The sequence below is a fragment of the Protopterus annectens genome, chromosome 10.part0, assembly GCF_019279795.1.
Source record: "Protopterus annectens isolate FY-2018-M chromosome 10.part0, PAN1.0, whole genome shotgun sequence".
Classification (NCBI taxonomy): domain Eukaryota; kingdom Metazoa; phylum Chordata; order Ceratodontiformes; family Protopteridae; genus Protopterus; species Protopterus annectens.
The window spans coordinates 1075994424-1076017917 of record NC_056744.1 but is presented as its reverse complement, the minus strand read 5'-3'; the positions used below and the strand labels follow the sequence as shown (position 1 = coordinate 1076017917).

At 41.7% G+C, this 23494-nt stretch overlaps 1 protein-coding gene across 1 annotated transcript in view; it reads left to right on the top strand.

Annotated features, from left to right (window-relative positions):
• The window catches only part of MKNK1 (MAPK interacting serine/threonine kinase 1), a gene marked incomplete in the record, with an annotated part of 837567 nt that overhangs the window by 155973 nt on the left and 658100 nt on the right, over positions 1–23494 (top strand). The window contains 1 exon segment of the mRNA XM_044085821.1: positions 12604–12705. Coding sequence (XP_043941756.1) covers positions 12604–12705 — 102 coding nt within the window.

Here is a 23494-nt window from a genome sequence, read left to right as displayed (position 1 = left end):
CTGGCTTTTGTAATAATGTTGTTGAATTCTCTGGGATACACAGTCAACAAAAAGAAATCAAGGCTAATACCCTCTCAGAAAATAATTTTCCTGGGTGCCAACTTGGACACAAACACTCAGATGGCCTACCTCACGCCAGAGAAGCAGGGGCAACTAACTCAATACTTCAGAACACTAGCAAATTTCACCAGGCTGATTGCAAGGAAAATCCTGCAGGCTCTGGGATTCATGGCATCTTGCATCCTACCAATCCCATGTGCAAAGCTGCATATGAGGAAACTTCAATGGTACCTGAAAACCTATGGTCTCAACACAGCCACAGTTTGGAAACAATAATACCACTAATTCCATGTCTTCAAAAGGAATTTCTGTGGTGGGCTCAAGCATGCCAAACATGCACAGGTCTCCCATTCTGCAAGCCTCAAGCAAATCAAGTCATCACAACAGACGCCTCGGATTATGCCTGGGGGGCGCACATGACAGATCGGTGCATTCAGGGCAAATGGTCCCAAAAAGAAAAGCACCTTCACATCAATCAAAAGGAAATGCTAGCAGTAATAAATGCTATTATAGCTTTCAAAGACCTTCTGCATCCAGGTCAACTATTGATAAGGACAGACAACACCACAGTAATGTGGTACATAAACAGGGAGGAACCCATTCATACCCCCTATGCAGGCTGGCCATGTCACTTTGGAACATGGCTCTGGAATTACAAATCGAACTTCAAGCACAGTACTTGCCAGGCAAGGAAAACACGCTGGCAGACATCCTAAGCAGACATATGACAGATCCACACGAATGGAAGTTGCATCCTCAAGTTTTTACAGAGATAGTTCAAGCATGGGGAAGGCCAGACATAGATCTCTTTGCCTCCCACAAAAATCACCAATTGACAAAATTCTGCTCAAGGACTTTTCATCCAAAGGCCTGGAGAGTGGACGCTCTCTCTTTCAGTTGGACAACAAAGACAGTTTATGCCTTTCCACCTCTTCCTCTGCTGCCCAAAGTTCTATTAAAAACCAGAGCAGACAGACCAAAGATGATTCTCATTGCTCCAGACTGGCCAAGACAGCACTGGTACCCACTCCTGAGGAGCCTGACGCATTCCCCTCCATGGACCCTACCTCTAATGCCTCTTCTTCTGACTCGGCACAGCTTCAAAATTCTTCACAGTCAGCTGAAAACACTCAACAGACCCTACTCTCCAAGGAGGTGCAGGATGTCATTTTGGAGGCCAGAAGGCTGTCTACTAGAAAAGCTTACTCCGCAAAATGGAAACTGTTTTGTGCCTGGAATGAGAAAAAGGGCCAGAATCCTGGAAAACTGAATTTACCTCAAATATTACAGTATCTAGCTGAGCTGCTAAGCAGTGGACTTTCATTCTCCTCCATCAAAATCCATGCCTCAGCCATTTCTGCAGAATACAACACTGATCCACCTTTATTCTCTCACCCCCTCTTTAGACGGTTCCTCAGAGGGGCTAAGAATATAAAACCCCCAAGGAAACAACCAATACCTGCTTGGGACCTCAATTTCATTCTAGAAAAGCTGACCTTGCCTCCTTTTGAGCCAGCTGCCTCAACAGATTTGCAATATTTGTCCTGGAAAACAGCTTTCCTTCTGGCTATCACCTCAGCTCGTAGGGTATCGGAACTACAAGCCCTCATGGCTGTGCAGCCCTTTATCATCTTCCATCAGGACAGAGTTTCCTTAAGAACCAACCCGTCCTTTATGCCAAAGGTGGTATCCAGGGTAGCTTTGAATCAGGTTATACACTTGCCTACCTTTTACCCTAATCCTCAAAACAAAGGGGACAGACTACTACATTCCTTGGACATCCACAGACAGCTGCGTTATTATTTGGACAGAACAAAGCCTTTCAGAAAATCAGAACCGCTCTTTGTGTCCTATGCTGTAGGAGCTCAAGGGAAACCAATTTCCAAACAGACAATTTCAAAATGGTAGCCCACTGCATATGCTTTAGTTACTCTTTTCATGGTAAAACTGTACCTGCAGGCATCAGATCTCACTCCACAAGGGCCACAGCTACCTCTGCAGCTTTCCTCAGAGGAGTTCCTACCAAAGATATTTTGGAAGCAGCCACTTGGAGTTCTGTGCATACCTTCTCCAAGCACTACCACCTACCATTATACTCCAAAACTAGAGCAGGCTTTGCCACTGCAGTCTTGCAGGGCATCCTGGCTCCTCCTAGTTCCACCTAGTGCCTACCACCCCTTTCTTAGCTTTGGGGTTTTACCCATCTGTTATGACTGCAGCTGTATGCACGATGAACATAGTACAGTTTTGTACCTACCATAAATGTAGATGTTCGAGTGCTAATACAGCTGCAGTCCAGGTTTCCCTCCCTCCTTCCCCTCTTGAGACAGGCCTTTTGGCTAACACCTCCTCATACAACCTGATTGGGGTATTCATTTTATGGTGTATTTGCTTGCAACTACTGTATTTTGATTATATGGCATTGCTTTATTACACAAATTTATGTATTGCCTTCCTTCTGGGGGCACCTGACATCTGGGGCAAGAAAAACTGAAGAAAATGGCATCTGCTGGTTCTTTTATACCCCTGTCACACTGACGTCAGGGAAGAAGCAACGACAACCGACGCCAGACCTAGACTTTGGAATTCGGCCGACCGAGGACCCGCCTGACGGCAGGAGAACCCATCTGTTATGACTGCAGCTGTATTGGCACTGTAACATCTACATTTATGGTAGGTACAAAACTGTACTTTATGGATAAGGGAGGCGCTCAAGGCCTTTTTGGTGGCCATGAGCTAAAGTAATGGACAAATGGGATCAGAGGATTGGGATCTAAACTCAGTAGTTTAGGATGAAAATGGACAACACAGATGGAACATTATGGTGAGTATTTAACTTTTGAAGATCTTTGCCAAATCCCATCATTCACTGAACATAATTTCCTTTACTATTTGATTCCAAATCAACCATATTATACAAAACAAGTTTATCTATTCTTTTTATGTAATGTCTACCAATGTTATAATAACCACATTCAATCATATCCATACACAATTTATTTACCATTGTACAATCCTCCAAATAATTTAACTCGGAAAGCTTTTTCCATAAAAATTTTAACTCTTCTACACCCCAAAAATACATGTTCACTGGTTTCAAATTCATAACAGTAAGTACAATTTATGTCCTTTATACTTTTGTAAGGCATATTCTCCTTCACTGGCAATTTCTATGTTGTCAGTCTCCATAGAAAATCGACTCCTTTATGCAACTCTTTCCATGAATATATCTGAAAATACCTTGCCCATAGTGTTATTGCACCATAGTTTTCTCTCACTTTGAATCTCATTCACAAATATTTTATCTTGATAACTTTGTATTTCATTATTGTAACATTCTCAAGTAAAACAAATCAAAAGTTCCATTTTATATTTTAAATTCAATACCTGCATTAAAATGGAGTCATTGTTGTCCCTTAAACATTTAATCATGCTATATCAGTGTAAATAGGCCACCTAAACTATAGGGTTTATTAAACCTAAACCACATCCCTTATTAACATACAAAACCCCGCTTTTAACAGGTTTCAGTCTAGACTCCCAAATAAAGAAAAAAATTAAGCTATATACTTCTATCCCATATATTAAAGGAGTACTGAACACACTTGTTAAATAAGCAATTTGTAGGTAATCAAGTTGAATTAATCAAGCATATTTTTCTTAAATGACAGTCTAAAAGATTTCCAAATAAACAACTTTTTTTAATTTCTTCTAGTTTTTCTGTCCATATCATCTCTGTATTTTCTTGTTTCCTAAAGTCTATTCCAAGTACTTTTCTTTGTCAAGTTAAATTGATTGCATTCTGTCATACCTTCAAAACCCAAACCTTGTTTTTTTCTTTGTTTACAAAAAATCCTATTACTTGTATAACCTCATGCAACTATTTTATAACTTTCCTCATTCCTGCCTCATCTTTAGCAATGAGTAATATCATCTGCATAAGTTAACAAAATTGACATCCTTATTCCTTCATTAGAAGTATATTTCATACTCCCCATATCTTCAATGCATATTGAAGTAAAATTCATTACCAGCACAAGTATTATACCCCACTAGGTGGGGACAGCCCTGTCTTACACCTTTCTCAAGCAAGGTTTACCATCAAAGTACACAAGTGCATTTGTTCGTTTACTCAGAATGTCAAAGTAGTAACTATTCTTGGTACATATTCTAGTTCCTCTTTCCCAATTTTCTTTTCTAACTCTTCATCACCTTTTGCCAAAAATTTACCTACTTTCCATTTTTTATTACTTGTTCTTTTAATGCTGCCTTAATGTATTTTTTTATAATTTCTATAATTTTCTGTTGTGTATTCTATAGAAATTGTAAAAGAATATGCGTCTTCTCATAACACTATTATTCTCTTTAATTTTCCTCAACTATGGAGATATTTCCTCTTTCCCCTGCACAAAGTATCTTAAATATTCAATTTTTTTCTTATTTAACTTGTATAACTCCTGTTATTTAGAAAAAAGGACATTTTTAATTAAACTATCCATAGTATCATTGTTTAATATCTTATATTGTGCTTTATTTTTCCTTCTAAATTAAATTTATTTTTCTTTTCCTGCTAAATTAAATAACTCCGTTTACACTTGAATTTAAAGCTCAACTACCATTCAGACCAATCCTTATAAGCTTCTGTCATTTCTACATGATCCTGCCATAGATCTAATGCATCAGATCTACCTTTATCATCCCATTTCACCTCACATATTGTTTTAAATCCTTCCCTATTTTTATATACTCTGAATTTCCTTTTTAACACCATCCAGATTGCCATGTGATCTGAAAAAAAACATCACCAACACTCTCTACTATTACTAAACTAAATGAGATTATCTATTTCCATTTTCTCACATTTACTATACGTCCATGTATTTTTTTTCAAATTCTTGTCTGTATTTTATAATGTCCCACACTAACTTACCATCATGCATCTTCTTTTTCTGCATTCTTAAATTACAAGTAAAATCCCCTACTACAAACGTTCCCTATTTATTAAAACATAATGAATAATGTTTCTAAACATTTTTCTGTCTGTCACATATGCATAAATTGCAGTTAATTTTAAAATTCCATCCTGCACCAAGAACTATTGCAGTACTTCCTATAACAAATGTGAATCCAACATTTTTATTCCATCTTTAGATAGAATAGGTATCCCAGAGCAGGTCTCTCCCCCCTAAATTGCAAATCACATTTTTTTGCACTGTACTTCCGTGATTAGTAGTTTATTGGCCATTTTGGGCTAATTTCTATCTTTTTCATTTCCCTGCTATAAAAACCGCATTTGCCCAGTTTTGCACGCTGTGCAGCACAGGTTAGCTGGGGTACAACTATTCCCAGCTCCACAAAGTCTCTTCTTCAGTTTTTCCCTTGGAACTAGACAAACTTTCAACTTACGCACTCAAGTCATTCATTTCTTAGCCCGGCAATTGCTCAAAACTCATAGCAAGCACTTATAAACCCTAGCACTAGACCCCCCTATACAGTACAGAAGGACAAGGCTCTCTATTCGACCTTACCAGCCATTCAGTAAAACAGTTAACTGTACCTATCCAGGCATGTCCAAAAGGCAGTTTCAGGTGTACTCTCCAGTCCAACTGGTGAATCTGGGCATGTTGAGGCAATGTTACAACTGCCTCATGTACACAGACTACCCTCTCCTACCACCAAACACTAATACATGCGAGAGATGCAATTATACAGCCAAACTGGAGGCTAAGCTCTCTCAACCCAAGACTGGAGCATACATTCAAGAGGAGAAGGGAAATACTTGCAGCACACCACCAGTCTCACATAGACCCATTAAACCAGCACTGGCAAAAAACACACATAAATACATGAAAACGTACTTGGAGGCTCTAAATAAAAATCTGCAAAAGCAACAGAGACCTCCAAAGCAGACATCCAAGCAGCCTCCACGCCCAACACAAACAATGAAACACATATTTCACAAAACCAGTGTGCCACGCAATCACAGCCCTTAAGGCAAAATAACATACCAAACATAGTAGTTATAGGTGACTCTACAGTCAGGCACACTGACGTCCCACTCACTAGGCTGAATAAGGAGAAGGTTACTGTTGGCTGCCTGTCTGGTGCCACGATCCGCTACATAACACAAGCAGTCAGGTCACTCCAGAGCAAGTACAAATATGACTCTGTCATTGTCCATGTTGGTATGAATGACCTGAGCAGTACCTCCCTGGACTACATGAAAAGAGACCTGGAAGAGCTCTCTGATCACGTAGCCCAGGCCGGTATGACCCTGACCCTGAGTAGCATCCTGCCCTCACCAAGAATGATACCACGGTATAAAGAAAAAAATTATCAATTTCAACAATTGGCTAAGCTTCTGGTGTCATTCAAAGGGGATCCAATGTCTGTCAGCCTGGGATGACATGCTCGACAAGCCACGCTGCTTTGCTAGAGACGGCTTGCACCTGTCACCCTTAGGCTTTTGAATACCGGCCAAGGCTCTTGCCACCCCATAGTGCCTTTTTCAGGCAAGGCTCAAAAGACAAACCCACCACCGTAAATAGCACAAGTAACAAAAAAACTGTGGGTAATGCTACTCAGTGCCAGAAGTCTAAACCTCAAAATGCATGCACTCGAGGCTCTTCTCAATATGCAGAAAATTGATATATGTGCAGTAACAGAAACCTGGTTTAAGGCTGCAGAGAGTACCCCAGCACTACTAGGCCACAATTCATACCATACATTTCGGTCACAGAACCCAGACCGAAATACAAAAGGTGGGGGCGTATCCATATTCATCAAGGATACCCCACACCTCCAGGTTAGTGGCACAGCACGATGCTTGAGATCATCCACGTGCAACTAACAACGGGCAAAACTGCAGTTTAAATTGTTGCCCCAGGACCCCCATTCCGCATTTCTGGAAACACTGGGAAATATAAAGGTCCTACCAGCACCCTAATATTGGGTGATTTTATTACCCAAACATTAATTGGGAGAACTACTAGAGTACTAACTCCCTTGCCCAACATTTCCTAGAATTTATAAACACAAACGCCCTGGATCAATTGGTCAACACTCCCACCAGAAGTGACAACATATTGGACCTTGTCATCACCAACATGGGCGACTGCTCTTCCACACCAGAGGTCAACCCCTCGCTGGTTAGATCTGACCATAAACAAATCACTTTGGATATCCACATTCCGCCTCCACTCCCAGACAAGGAAACTACCATGAAAAACTTTTCAAAAGCAAACTTCACATTTTTTAAGACCGAGGTGGAAAGTTACAAAGCCCCCATGCTAAAGGATAGCGCTGTCCAAGCTGCAAAATCCTTTACAAATGCATTTTACAGGCACCTACAAGTATGCATGGATCGTGCTATCCCATGCAAAACCAAGACTACTCCTCCAAGAAAAGGAAACCAGTCTAGTGGACCTTTGCCGTAAATAAGCTGTACAATAGAAGGAGGAAATTAGTACAAAAAAAAAGTAAAATCCCAAGAAGGGAAAAGAAACTACGATCCTTCCTAAAATCACCCAAGGCGAGCTTTGAAAGAAAAATTGCCAAGGACTCCAAAGATAACCATAAGGCATTCTTTAGCTATGTCAAGAATCTAAGTGGCAATGTTAAGATTTGCTCAGAGTTGATGCAGAATGGCACAAAATACACTGAATTGACCGATATCGCAATCATCTTGGTAGACAGGTTCAGTGCAAACTTCACTGCGCTCTCACCCCCAAAAGGGCCCATAACCATACCAGAAGAATGTAGAGCCCCTGAAATTACAGACACTCTGGTTAAAACAACCCTCTCTAAAGCTAAAAACACAGCATCAATGGGACCGGACGTTGTCCCAGGCTGCGTACTACACGAGCTCAAAGACAAACTAATCCCTCACCTGAACTCACTGTTCAAACTCAGCCTCTCCATAGGCTACATACCCATAGAGTGGCACACGGCAACGGTTATTCTGCTCCACAAAGGTGGAGCCACAACAGACCCCGGAAACTATCGCCCTATAAGCCTGACTAGCTTGGTCTGCAAGGCTATAGAGCGTGTCATCATGGAACTCATTAATAGAGACATTGGGAACCTCCAAACACTGAATCCTATCCAGTGTGGCTTTAAGAACAGATCATGCCTCCTAAACCTGGTGGACGACTTTGAGGCAGTTATCAAGGCTATAGACGAGGGAAAGGTGGTCCACACAGCCTAACTAGACCTCGTAAAGGCCTTCAACACCATTCCCCATTCTGGTATTGTAGACAAGCTCACCAGCCTGAACATAAACCCCTACGTCATAAGATTGTTGCCAACTGGCTCACTGACAGAACCCACATGGTGAGAGTTGCAGGAGCTAGGTCCGACTCTAAACCAGTTATAAGTGGCATTCCTCGGGGCTCAATTCAAAGACCCCTCCTGTTCGGCATATACTTCTCAAAGGTACAGGCAAGCACAGGAGGACTATGGCTGACCAAGTTCGCAGACTACTGCAAACTAGGGGCTATAACTGACTCTCCGGCTGACACAGACATCCTCCAAAAAGGTCTCACTGAGATTGATACCTGGTATCAAAATCATGGCCTCGCGCTAAATGCCAAAAAGTGCATAGTCATCCCCTTTGGAAAAAACAAAGTACCCACAAACTACCACATAGGTGGTAGTCCCCTAAATACGAAAGACATAATAAGGGGTCTGGGCACCCAAGTAGATAGCAATCTCTCCTTTGATAATCGCATTGCCAAAACGGTTAGAAAATCTTTCTGTGTGGCCCACCTAATCACAAAAGGGTTCTCATCCAGATCAAAAGAAATGATTGTTGCCCCTCTACTCATCACTCATGAGACCCATGATAGGGTACAGTGCCCCATTTGGGATGTGCCTTACAAGACACTTGCAACAACTGGAAAGACCACAGAAGTACCTCGCCAAGAGGATCACTGGCCTCAAACAGATGCCCTATGCAGCTCGATTGAAGCAACTCTAGCTGTACTCTGTTGCATACCGCATGCTCAGAGGTGATCTCTGCCTGATCTACAAGGCCATGTCCAACCCAGAATTGATGGACATGCTCCACCTAAAGAAAACCTTATCCCCTCGAGCCACACTCTGTAGGGATCTAAACCTCACCACAACAATAAATAGGACGTGCTGGATGGATAGATTCCTGTCCCAGAGACTTCCCGTGCTTTGGAACAAGATTCCAATCTACATTAGACAGAGTTCCTCGCTAACACTCTTCAGGAGAAACCTTGACGAGTGGATGGGAAACAGATATGGGATCACTTCAGTGGCTCTGCTGGGCAGAGGCACAGGAAACGAATCTAAGAGGGCGGTGAAAGCCAACACATTCTGGCTAGGCTTATAAATGCCTTCGGGCGGATAGCCTATTACCTACCTATGATATGTCTTGTGTTAAACGTGTAATATAATATCACTGTCATGTTTTTTTTAAACCATTTCTGTATAACTTCTTCAAACTATTAACATTTAATGCTAAGATTTTACAGTTAATGTATATTTACCAAGATATTCAGCCTTTCCCTTTTTTCTTATTTGCACCCATTTATACTGTATCTCTTGCCACCTTTTACTAATAGTCTTTCTCTTTTGACTAAATTCCATTTCAGATCCTCACTATCACTCAACCCTTACTGTTCTTCCTCACCTTTATCCAGATCGAATCCTTTTTGAGATTATTGCTTTGTAATAATTGTACTTGATTTTTCCTGTTCACTTTTCATATCACTTATTTCTAATGCTTTTTTTAAATAATCTATTTTGATTTAAATCCATTGCATTCTATATGACTGCCTCATTCACTTTTTTCCTCACATTCGCCTCTATGACCCTTTTTATTACATTTATAACATTTTAATTCACAATTCCTTGTACCATGCTGTCTTTACATGTAAAAATCATCTTAACACGATTTATTAATCAAATTGATCATTTTTTCCCACACACAAAACATTATTTCACCATGCCTTTTTTCCCCTTCAGCATTTATATTGCTTGGAATGTGTACGATACTCATAATTTTTCAGTTTTCAAAATCACATTGCAGTCTCGTGCCCCAGTCCTTAAACCTCTATTATAAATTTTCGATATGTCCTATACATCCTTACACAAATTTAATAAATATCCTTTTGAAGTCTTTCTCAACTTCAGTCCTAAATTGCATATTAATATTTTTCTTTGTCTCTCTGTAAAAAGTTTGAAATATGTATAAATTCCATGGTCTATAGGTTTTCTTTTAATATTCATCTAAGAACTCTTCCACAACTTGTCCAGTCTCAAAAATATCACAAAATGTCTCTCTGCTTATATGTGTAGAATCTCTTACCTCACTTGTTTTTAACTCCTAATGGTGCAATTACCTTCTCATACCTTATATCCGTCCAGTTCAGTCTACCTTAATTCATACATAAACAATTTTTTTTTTCTTTACATATGTAACTCCGTCTTATTTCATCAGACCCAGCTCAGCCTTAACCATCTCTGCATATGATCTTCCTTTCACCACTGCCTCTTCTTATTGGAACTCCCATTTGTCCATTAACTCACCCCACAATACATTTTTGCCACTTTGATACATTTTTACCACTTTCCAGTTTACTCAGTTCTGCAATTACAGCACAATCTTGTGTCGATACCGCTTCATGAAAGAGGTTTTGCTGAAATATCTTTAGAATAACGCACGACTCCCTTTCTTTGTACATCCACCTTTTACCCTTGAAAAGACTCAGCTGCCTTTTCCGTTTCAACAACACCACCATCTATTTATGCAAGACTCACCATCCTTTTCTTTGTCCTTGCACACTTCCACCACAACCTCCTCATTAGTATCAACAACCATGTTGAGTCCATATTCACTTGATTCACGACTCACTTTTGTTTTTAGTTTGCTGTTGTCTCCCTGCTGGTCCAACTTGCCTTTACACCTGAAATGAAAGCAGGAAGTACGACCACAAAACGTATCCCTGTATGCTAACAAGGTAGGGGAAGCTCCATGGAGTGCTGGCCAAATTTCTCGTAGTATGAATACCACCTTGATTCTACCCTGAAAAGAAGCCATTAGCTTTGAGACTAACCAAGTTAAGAAAGTGTGAATAAAACCTGCAATGTCTTGCTTATGCTACTGTATGAATCTTGGCATTCTCAAATCTCTGAATACAAGGCAAGCAGCATGTACAAGAAGGACTTGAGATTTGCTTTGGACTTGGCTGCAAGTGGGTGAGATACTGTAAAAGCTATCCAGATATAAAGCTAATCACCACCCACTAAAGGGTGGACTACATTGTGTTGTGCTGGTATGCTGAGTAACTCAAACAATTGTACTTAAAACTGAACCATTATGAATTATTTATTGAAAATATGCATATATAATGATATGTTGAGTTACAAGTTGTGTAGAGGTGATATCTTTTGCCCATCCTGCTCTTTCTCAAAAAAAAAAAAAAAAAATTTTTTTTCTGTTTTTTTGTTTCTAGTCATGGTATTTTATTCAAGCCTAAATGTTTCTAAATAACTCTGCTTAACCCTATCTTTTAATGTAAACATTTTGCCAATTTTAATTTTACTGCATTGTTGTCATTATTGCTGCTTGGAGCTTTTCTCCCAGGGCCTCTACTGAAAATGGACATGTATCCAGTTAGACTAGCCCGGTCAACAAATGTAAAATAAAATAAATAAAAAATAAACTATTGCAAACTATGAGAACTTGAAAGTTAGAAAGTCCATTTTTGTGTGCTGTGGTGGTGTTTGAGGCTTATAATAATCTGGTTTGGGATGTGCAGGAAATGCACTTCTCTAGGTGAAAGCAAGGCTGTGTGTGTATATGTGTGTATATATATGTATATATATATATATATATATATATATATATATATATATATATATATATATATATATATATATATATATATATATATATATATATGTGTGTATATATATATATATACATATATATATATATAAGATTATATATAATGTGTATATATCATATGAATGTGTGTGTATATATGTATGTATAATATGAATGTGTGTGTGCGCACATATATATATCTGTGTATGTGTATATGTATGTGTGTGAATATAAATTTGTGTTTGTGTATATTACATTATATATATATATATATATATATATATATATATATATGTGTGTGTATTACATATTGTGTGTGTATATATATATATATATATATATATATATATATATATATGTGTGTGTGTGTATAGTGTGTATTACATATATATAAAATGTGTGTGTATATTATATATATATATATATATATATATATATATATATATATATATATATATATATAATCTTAGCTGTATAGATATATAGATCGATAATATGTATATATAACTTTTTACCCTACATGTTCATTTAATAATACTTAAACTGTAGGTGGTGGTGGTTCTGCACAATACTAATAGTTGGGTAAAAGACAACAGAATTTTAAAGTAAAGCTGTGATATTAAGAGAGAGTATACTTGTCTTCATTTTCTGACATTTGCTTTTGTTATTTCTGCTGTTGCACATAGAAATGATAAGCAGCCAACCAGTCAACATAGCTGCAGATCCTGGAAAAAGGAAGAAGAAGAAAAGGACACGAGCAACAGACAGCTTTACTGGGAAGTTTGAAGGTTAGTAAAAAAAAGTGATACAATGCTTCTGTCGGTCTGTAAAGTTGAGAGCAAAGCTCTTCCTTTGAAAAGTGAACACAGTAATAAATTTCACTTGATATATTTTTTCCTCCGATTTTGGACTGCATTCCTACCCTTGTAGAGTAAATATCCTAGTTGTGTAAAAAAATGATGGTAACAATGAAAATATATGTATTTATTTATTTTACATTTGTTTATGGGAGAGGTCCGACTGGACAGAGCTGTCCGTTTTCAGCGGCGGCCCGGGGAGAAAAGCTCCGGAAACAATTACTCACATACGATACACATGATATTTACATGAGCATTGTGGTTTACACATGGTTATAAAATATTGCAGATAACATATGATTGCATAAGATATGTACATAAGCATAGTGGTTTAGACATCCAATTAAAAGTATAGCAGGTAGTAACGTGATTGTTGTTCATACAGTATGTTTAGTAGAGATAATCTTGAAGATATAATAAAGATGAGAAAGAAAAACAAAAAGTACTAGCCAGTTAAAGAAGGAGAATATAGACAAGTTCATATGAGGTTCATTGACATTTTTAAGGGAAGGCTTTTTAACTTGGTTTAGGGGAGAGTTAGTGGGTATAGATGGTACAGTGGGGAATAAGCAGCAGTGGGTATAGATGGTACAGTGGGGAATAAGCAGCAGTGAGTTGGTAAGTAGTGTGTGATAATATAGTGCATCTGCGGGAGGTTTAAAGAAGCATTTGGATAGTACGTAGGGGAAAGGTGTTAAAATGTCTGTATCTAGAGTGGCTTATATAAATTACGTTAGACCATGAGACAAGGTGGGAATCAAATTTTCCAATATAGAAAGTCACGTACTGTTCTCAGTTAATCATGTGTTGGTTAGATAATTATGAAGCTGAATGGAAATCTGTTCATATTACTGTATGCAATATCTTAGTTAAAACTGTCCACTCTTCCTTAGACATTGTAAATAGAATCTTGTGGGTGATATTAAATGAATAGATTAAATTATATTTATGTATTTTTAGTTAGTGGTGCATGTGTTTATATATGTATGTATATTACACATACAAAAAAAATTTACAGAATAGATGCCAATTCAGAATTTTCCTTGTGTGTTACACATGTAGGTAAGATGCTTGTGATCCTGCTCTCACCTTCAGTAATGCATAGGGGCAGGGGAGAATGATGTATGTTGTACGTGTGTACAGTATATGCTTATGTAACTACAACATGCACAAGTGTGTGTGATAGCGTGGAAGAAATGTGCTGCTGTAGTCACACTTATTCTCTAGTATGTGTTTTAAACAATGTTCTTTAGACTCTGCGACGGGGATAGTGGTTTACCCACACCATTAATAAAGGTATTGCCCATTGTACATTGCAGTTTTCTCTGCCACAGACATGTCGCTGTAGTCTATCATACTGCCTGCTTGTCTCTAGGTTTTTTTCTGGGTCAAGGATATTATTTAGCTCCCCCCCCCCCCCCACACGGTAATTGAAGCTGTGGGTATGGCGCCGAGTGCTTTTGTGTCCACATTTAATTTGTGACAGCCGTATGTCTCTGTAGGTAAATCTCATGTATTCCAAACCAAATGTACCTGCAGGAAAACGTCTTGCTGCCCAACAGTCTGAACCTATAAAAATACTTATCAAGGCAAGTGGCAAAGACAAAGCTTTGTAGAATGGCCCATCTACCCAGCTCTAATAGTTCTTGCAGTACCTGGATTAATAAGAAGGGTTTTTCATGTAGATATAAGCAGTAACTTACTCAAGGGTCTCATTGAGAACCCAGCCTTTTACAAGACTAAGACCTAAGCTTCTGCAAAACTTGTTGCAATTGCAAAATAATTGCCTTAGTATTAGGCAATGCAGAGCATTGAAATACTTAACAAAAGTGGAAAGCCATTGTTTGGCCTGACTGGATTATTGGAGGTGTTCACGTTTAGGCAGAGTTCTTTGGACACAGAAAAATATCACCAGTTGAGGGCTTTTTAGTACCATTTATAAAGTACCTGTACCCTGCATTGACTTTAATCCTGTCACTGGCCTCTGGTAGATTTGCCAGAATTTTCAGCTTTATGGATTACTGTGAATATTTTTCGTTGTAAATTCCAGTGCTTTTTGAGAGCAGTAACTAGTGGCTCCTTTTTTGTAGTGCCTTTTGCTGCTAGAGATGTAAATGAACCATTTACAGGTTGCCTGGGTCCATGCAAAACCAGGGATGAATTTCCTGTTCCCCATCCAATTGTCCAAGTTGCACTTTAATTGGGTTTGGGAGGAACTCTGCTTCACATGGATGGGGAGCCTGTTCCATAGACGGGATAGCCTCTGAGATGATACCAGTCTCTCCAGCAGGTCCTATTTATATCACAGGTAAGGTTTAAGTCTTTAGAATAAGTATTCTGGTGCTGTTTGTTTTGTGGATATGTAGGAGGTCCATCGGAGTGGGGTCTGACAATGCCCTGTATGCCAAGCATAGATCTCCCCTCAAAAGCCTGTAGGAGACTGAATACAGGGATAGGGCGTTGAGGCAGTCCGCATAGGACATTTTACTTATACCTTGTATTCTTTTAGTGAGGAACCTCTGTGGACGTGCCAGTTGTTTGGATATGCCTGGTTAGGTACATACCAAAGGGGGCATATTATACTCGGTGATAGGTCTAATGAATGATGAATACAGTGGAACAATGACTTCCTTGGACTTAGACGCCATACCTTTGTTTATAAGTTGCACAAAATAGAATGATTTCCTCACTACTGTAGACATGTGATGGTCAAAGGCTAGATTACTATCTGTGCGTTCCTAAGTCACTAACTACTGGGTCAACTCTAAGGGGTGTGTTGTCAATATGATAGTTACCAGAGGTGGATAACTTCCCAAGGGATACTGTTGTGCTTTTCTTGGCATTAAGTTTTAGTCCATGGCTCTGACACCAGCTGTTTGTGTCACTCTCCTGTAGAACATTTGTTTCAGTGTGGGATTCAATGATGGCTCTTAATTTGCAATCATCTGCAAATTTAGTCAGCCAGAGACCACTGAAATTGGCCTTGACTTCAGAGAAATAAATGTCAAAAAGAAGCGGTCCAAAGAATGATCCCTTAGGTACTCCACTTGTGACTGGCCTCTTTGTAGAAGTGGACTTCCCAGTTCTAACTTCCTGGGCCCTGTCTGTGAGCCAGTTTGTTGTCGTCCGGGTGACATACGAGTTTGTACCTAACCTCTTGAGTTTGTAAACCGTGCCCAAGTAGGGTTTTGTCAAATGCCTTGGCCAGGTCAAGGTAGGCAGTGTGAACAATTTTTCCCTCCTCCATTTCCTTGGTTACCTTCTCAAGGAAGTTTACCAGGCTGAGTAGGCATGATCTGCCCTTGATGAAACCAAACTGGGTTGGGTCCAGTATCTGGAGGTTTTCTAGATCTCTGTTGATCATTTCCATGATAATTCTTTTCCATGGCTTTACGTATAAGACTAGTGAGACTTGTGGATCAGTCATTTCCAGCATCTGTAGATGGCCCACCTTTGTGCAGAGGGATGACCATTCTCCATTCATGAGGCTCGAAGCCTATTGGGAGGCTACAGTTAAATAATTCCAGAGGCACTGATATGGCTTGATGTTAAGTTGTCTATCTCGCCTTCATTCTTGCTGGATGGGTTCGGAGCCGACCTCGGCTCCGACTCGGCCACTCTAAAAGCTCGAGAGTTGGTTCCACCGGCTCGAGGCTCCCCTTGTATCCCACAATGCTAGGCGAGAGTTACCTCAGATCTCGTTTGCCGCTACAGCTATCGAGGTTGGTTTTCTACCGGTTCTTAGTAAGTGACTTTTTCTTGTGTAATTTAGTCTATTAAAACCCCTTTAATTTTAATATTTTTACTTATTTCCCTTAGTTTAGTAAAATTTTTATCCCCTTCTAAAAAAATTCCCGTTTTTTTCCCTCAAGAACTTTAGGTTCTTCCCTTGGGCCTATTGGCCTTTTCTCTTTCCCTAGGGAGTGTGTGTGTTATTTTTATTTTAAAAACCTAGTTAGTGTTTTTATTATAATTTAAACTTGACAGGGTGTAATTAGTGTGTTTGTGTGTGTGTTTGATTACACCTTTTAAAAATGTCTAAGGAAGCAAAGGTCTCCGGATTCAAGAAGTGTGATGCGTGCTGTCAGAAAATGTCTCTGACAGACGCTCACACTTCGTGTCTACTGTCTGGGACCTTTGCACCTGCAGGACTCCTGTGCTGTGTGCCATGGCTTCAGCCCCAGGGTCCTGCAGGAAAGAAAAATAAATTGATCTTAAGGGGCTTACTCAAGCCAGAGGATTCCCTTTCTGTTTCTACTGGGAAGCCCTCTAAGGCATCTAGGTCTTCGGCTCCGACAACTGAGCCGAGACCTAAGGTTTCTAAACCTCTGCCTACATCGGCTCCGGCTGGAGCCGATGAGTCTCAGTCCACAGTTTCTGTGGTTCCTCGCTCGGCCGGAGCCGAGGTATTAGAAGTTCCCGTGTCGGCTCCGACCAGACCTTCGGAGCCGACAACTAGGAAGAGGTCCAGGTCACCATCTCTTGGCTCCGTTCATTCGGCTCCAGGATCTCCCCTGCTGTCTGAACCGAGCCAAAGATCTCACTCCTCTAGGTCATCGAGGCTGTCGGATCATGACCTTCAGAGGGTAGTGAGTCGACTTCTTAAGTCCGAGGCACTGGCCCAGATGCTTCAGAGCCCGACTCATCAGTCGATGCCTGCCCGGTCCATCAATATATTCCTCCTTCGACTCTCTTGAGCTCGGAGCCGGGTCGCGTCGGAACCGAGACTGTGATAGCGTCGGAGCCGATACAATTGTCTTCGGCTCCGATTTCTTCCTTGGAAGAATCTCGGCGCCGGACTTCCTCGTCGGCTCCGAGGGGTGAGTGGCATCGGACCCTTGTCCGACCCCTCTCCCTCTCGGTGCTTCGCGCTGGTGAGTTCGGCTCCGACATCGCCTCTGAGCCATCACTGTCGGTGCCGAGGGGTTCTTAGCTTCTCGGAGCGGGACCTCTGGCTCTGCCTGACAGGGGTGCATTCGAGGTCATGCGGAGTGTGTTAGAGCCTGGCTCTACTCCACAGTCGGCTCCGTCCCCCTCCCTCTACAGTGCCTCAGGTTAAGTCGACTCACTCCCTCATCCCGGACCGCAGAGAGCCAGCTCCTCAGGAACCCCTGTGGGATTTCATCCTCTTCCGAGGCCTCTCCTGATTTGGCAGAAGAGCCCCTCGGAAGAGGAAGTGTAAGAGGAAACACATTGACTCATCTGAGTCCATCACGCCAGACACAGATTTGGATGATTCTGAGGGTTCCCCGTTCCCCTTCTGAAGATGTCTCATTTGCAGACATTCTGGAGATCCTGAAACAGAGGGGAAATTGGCCAGCCCTCAACCCTTCGGAGGACGAATCTGTGTATCTTGAGGCGTTTGGCTCGCCCTTCCACCTCCTGGGTGTCCCCCCCCTTTGACCCCCTCATGCAGGTGGTTGCTAAGAAGGCATGGACGGCTCCTGATTCAGTGGACCCCACTCCCAGGAGACCCTCCAAGTTCATAACGGCACCAGCAGACAAACAGTTCTTAACAAAAGGAGTTTCTGTGGATGCTATGGTGGTAGCTGCTGCCACTAAGAAGGAGCTAGCTGATCCTTCAGTACCTGTCCATCCACCTAACAAGGAATCTAGGTCCATGGACAGGTACGGGAAGCGGATGTTCTCGTCAGCGACATTTACCATGCGTTCGCTGAACTACCTGTGCCATTTTACTCGTCTTCAAAGGGACTTGATCAAGGAAGCGAGTGAAATGTTAAAGGACCCTACAGCTGCGGGTTTCCAAGATAAGATGAACACGCAGCTGGCTACCCTTAACTCCATAACCAACTCCTCCATGCGCCTTCTTCCTTACGCTGCTGATGGAGCGAGCAGAGCCGCAGGGACAGGTGTGGCCTTACGTAGGCATGCCTGGATGCGGCTATGCAATTTTCGGACCCTTCAAGACGTCTTTCACTAACTCCCGTTTGATGGATCATCCCTCTTTGGTCCTCAAGTGAAAGAAACCTTGACTAGGTGCGAAACTGATGGCAAGACCCTTTCTGCCGTCGAGTCCGTTTTCTACTCCTTCTAGGCCTTACCCCAAAGGCCAGAAAGGTGGAAAGATGTGGTTCCGTAAACAATCTCAAGGGACTTCGCCTGACGACAGAGTCGCTTCCCGCCAGAGGCAGAGGCGGAATAACAATGGTAGACGCCCTAGGGGCAGAGGGGGTCCATAGAACCAGGGCAATCGGGAAGCCTTCCTGACCAGCCCTTTCAGCATCCCTGAGGTGTTGCCCGACTGCCCATCTTCGAGGCAGTCGGGGGAAGATTGTCACTGTACCCAGAAGCCTGGCTATCCCTGACTCAAGACAAATGGGTACAGTCCATCATTTCCGAAGGCTATTCTATCCCCTTTCTTCGCATTCCAAATCAGTCAAAAAAATCCCTTCCAGATGTTCCACCCGCTCAAAGGGATCTAGCGGTTTTGGAGAATTCAAAACTGCTTGCAAAAAGAGCAATTCAGCCAGTTCCAGCAGACCAGCAAGGATCCGGAATCTACTCAAGGTTCTTTTTAGTTCCAAAGAAAACAGGGGACTGGAGACCAATTTTGGATCTCAGTATCTTGAACAGATCAGTCAAGAAAACAAGATTTCGGATGGTCACGCTGCAATCCATCCTTCCCCATTTGGGCAAAGGAAACTGGATGTGCTCTATAGACCTTCAGGATGCGTACTATCACATAAAAATGAACAGACGCTCCAGAAGATTCCTCCGCTTCAGGCTGGGAACCAGTCATTTTCAGTTCAGGGCCCTGCCCTTTGGTCTCACCACTGCCCCCCGGGTGTTTACCAAATGCATGGCAGTGGTAGCTTCTCACCTGAGAAGACAAGGATTCCAGGTGTTTCCATATTTGGACGACTGGCTCCTCACAGCTCCCACCAAGCATCTCCTTCTGATGGCCAGGGATTACACTTTTCGCATTTGTCAAAAGCTGGGTATTTCAATAAATTGCGAAAAGTCTGTTTTGTCGCCTTGTCGTACTATTACCTACATAGGCGCAAATCTAGATACAGTGAACATGTCTGCGAGACTAACACATCAGAGAATAACAGACATTCACAAACTGGTATCACTCCTTTTCAACAACAACAGAATCAAAGCCAGGTTAGTTCTGAAAGTGTTGGGAATTATGGCAGCGGCCATACCTCTGCTTCCATTAGCCAGATTCCACATGCGGATCCTTCAATGGATGCTCTTTACTCAATGGTCATACCAGCAACTTCCAATGTCTCACACCATTATGATCACGCGTGCAAAAATCATCTCATGTGGTGGATGTCTTCCCCTCAGCTCTTGTTGGGAAGGCCCTTTGTTCCACCCCCTCCGGTTGCTACTCTGACAACGGATGCCTCCCTGATCGGGTCGGGGGGGCATTATCAGGGCAGGACGGTCCAGGGCACATGGCAACCAAACGAATGCCACTTGCACATAAATGTTCTGGAGATGAGAGCAGTGCTTTTAGCGTTGCAAGCCCTTCAAGACTCTCTTCCCTTGGGAACGATTGCAATCCAAACAGACAATATGTCTGTAGTGTGGTACATCAACAAACAAGGCGGAACCAGGTCATACCGCCTGTGTCGAGAAGCACTCAGACTGTGGCAATGGGCGATTTCTTCTCAGCGGTTTCTGATAGCAACGCACATCCCCGGAAAGTCCAATCAAATTGCGGACAAGTTGAGCAGAGCTATCCTCATGCCTCACGAGTGGTCTCTGAAAGACTCTGTAGTGAGAGAAATTTTTCTCAAGTGGGGTCAGCCTTGCTGCGATCTTTTTGCTACTCCCCAAAACAGCAAGTGCAGAGAATATTTCACTCTATTCCCTTTACCAGGCCAACCCAGCAGAGACGCTCTAGTCCAAGTTTGGCCCCAGGGACTTCTGTATGCATTTCCTCCCTTCCCACTAATCTCTCAAGTGATACAGAAAGCTATCGCTCAGAAGGCCTCATTGATCCTCATTGCTCCTTACTGGCCTCGACAAGTGTGGTTCCCCTTTCTACATCGTTTTCTTTTGGAGCGACCGTGGAATCTGGACCTAGTTCCAGATCTTTTGATCCATCAGTCGGGTCAGTTTCATCGCTCCCTCCCCTCTCTGAACCTCACTGCTTGGTTCCTCCAGTTCCAACCTTAGCCAGGCTTCCTCAATTATCTCACTCTGTTCGAGATATTTTGATAGCTTCCCATAAATCTTCCACTCGGAAGATTTATTTGAGTAAGTGGAAACGCTTCACATATTGGGCTCAAGGAAAGGACATAGATCCTTTCACTGCTTCCATCCAATTAGTCCTTGATTTTCTAGCTGAACTCTTCCATGCAGGTTCATCTCCTCTACACTTAAAGTTCAATTGGCAGCTATTTCTAACTTTCATGTGGGTATTTCTGAATCTGCCTTAATGTCCCACAAGCTTTGCAAAGCCTTTTTGAAAGGAGTTTTTCTTCTCAGACCTCCTATAAGAAATCCTCCTTCTCCTTGGGACCTAAATTTAGTTCTTGCTTCTTTGATTCTTCCCCCTTTCGAACCTGCAGTCTCCTGTTCTTTAAAATTATTATCATGGAAGACTCTTTTTCTGGTAGCTATTACATCAGCTAGAAGAGTTTCAGAGCTTCAAGCACTCAGCTGTCGTCCTCCTTATCTTTTGTTTCATAAGGACAGAGTATCCTTACGAACTAACCCGTCCTTTTTGCCTAAGGTGGTCTCGACGTCAAATCTAAATCAAAGCATTGATCTACCTGTCTTTTTTCCAGAATACTCCAATAGGTCTGAACAAAAGTTACACTGCCTGGATGTTCACCGTCAATTGAGGTACTACTTGGATAGAACAAAACAATTCAGAAAATCTGATCAGCTGTTTGTCTCCTATGCGGAAAGCAGAAAGGGACTTTCAGTTTCAAAGGTATCATTATCCAGATGGCTAACATCTTTGATTTCCCTTGTATATGAAATTAGACATCAAAAGCTGCCTAATAAACCTAAGGCCCATTCCACCAGAGCTTTGGCTACTTCTTTAGCCTTCCAAGACAGACTGCCTATTGACACCATTTGTGCAGCGGCTACTTGGGCTACTCCTCACACTTTCATTTCTCATTATAAGTTGGATTTAGCTTCTAGGCATAGAGCTAACTTTGGTTCCACTGTTCTCAGGAGTCTGTTCCGTTAGGCCACCCGGGACAAGGTGCTAGGGACGCGGTCCCATCCAGCAAGAATGAAGGCGAGATAGACAACTTAACATATAGAAGTTATGTTCTTACCATAACGTTCCATGTTAGTTGTCTTCTTCTCGCCTTCTTCTTGCGTCCCACCCTCCTTCCCCCTGGCCTGGACAGACCTAGAGGAGTTGTGATTGTGACCTCTCTTTCTACCACCTCTTTCTTAAGACATATGCTGTTGTGCATATTTCCTCGTTCAGGATGTAGGTCACCCTTCTTTCTTCCTGTGTGTTTACAGTTATACTGTTACTATTATAAGCTGGGGTTAGCTTACAAACGAGATCTGAGGTAACTCTCGCCTAGCATTGTGGGATATAAGGGGAGCCTCGAGCCGGTGGAACCAACTCTCGAGCTTTTAGAGTGGCCGAGTCGGAGCCGAGGTCGGCTCCGAACCCATCCAGCAAGAAGAAGGCGAGAAGAAGACAACTAACATGGAACGTTATGGTAAGAACATAACTTCTATTTTCATGCTATTTAGAAGGCATCCTTGGATATTGTCTCGGCCCCATTGATGCAGTGTTCTTGGTCTTAGAGAATTAAGGACCTGTTCTCTACTGATAGTAGGGGGAGTTGTAGTTGATGGTGTTTCCAGAGGAGAAGGTTGAGGGAGAGAGAATTACGTATGAATTTCCCTCTTGGCATTGCAGATAAAATCGGACCTCATTCACTCTTCATGGCTGGATCATTGTAATCCTCCAAAGTGCACCAATTGTATTGTATACAGCTTCGTGCCATCATGTTAAATTTTTTTTTATTCAGCACTTACTGATATTTTGTATAATACTCCTGTTTCATTCTTGTCTCCTTATTACTATACATCTTCATGACTACAGTGCAGTTACCCTGTTAACTGTTTATATCAATATCTTGCTCTAAATGGATCAAAATAATTTGCGTGTCTGGTGGCCTGATGTAGAGAAGGAGCTAGCCACATGTAGAGAAGGAGCTAGAATGAAGGTTGTTGAGAGGTAAGAGGGGTGCTTTACTGGGGTTACTTTGTTACAGGGACAGTCAATTGAAAATGTTGGAAGCGGTAATGAAATTTGGATGAGTATGGATAGAAGTATGATACTGGATGAGTTAAAACCACTTCTAATATTGCAAGAGTGGTCTGTTAACAGTAATTTGAAATTAACTTCCACACTGCAGGGTTGCCATGGCTCAAAGTATTTCTCGAGTTGTGGTGTGCTTGGAATTAATTGCATGAGTTGCTGTCTGGGTTCAGATCTCCACATGAAGGATATGGGGATGTTGCCTGTTGCATGCGGCTAAGGTTTTGTGCTGTTTTTGTTTCTGGAGCAATTTCTGAGTACTGAACTATTTTCAGTGGGGTATGCATTGGTGTTCTACCAGTCATGTTTTGTCACTTAACTCTATGAATGCTTTTTCAATGTTAGTGTGGTCAGAATCCTTTAAAAACAGCAACCAGAGGAAGGTTTCTGTGTCTATTTTCAGAGCACCAACTGTTATCTCTGTTTCTGATGTTGCATTGT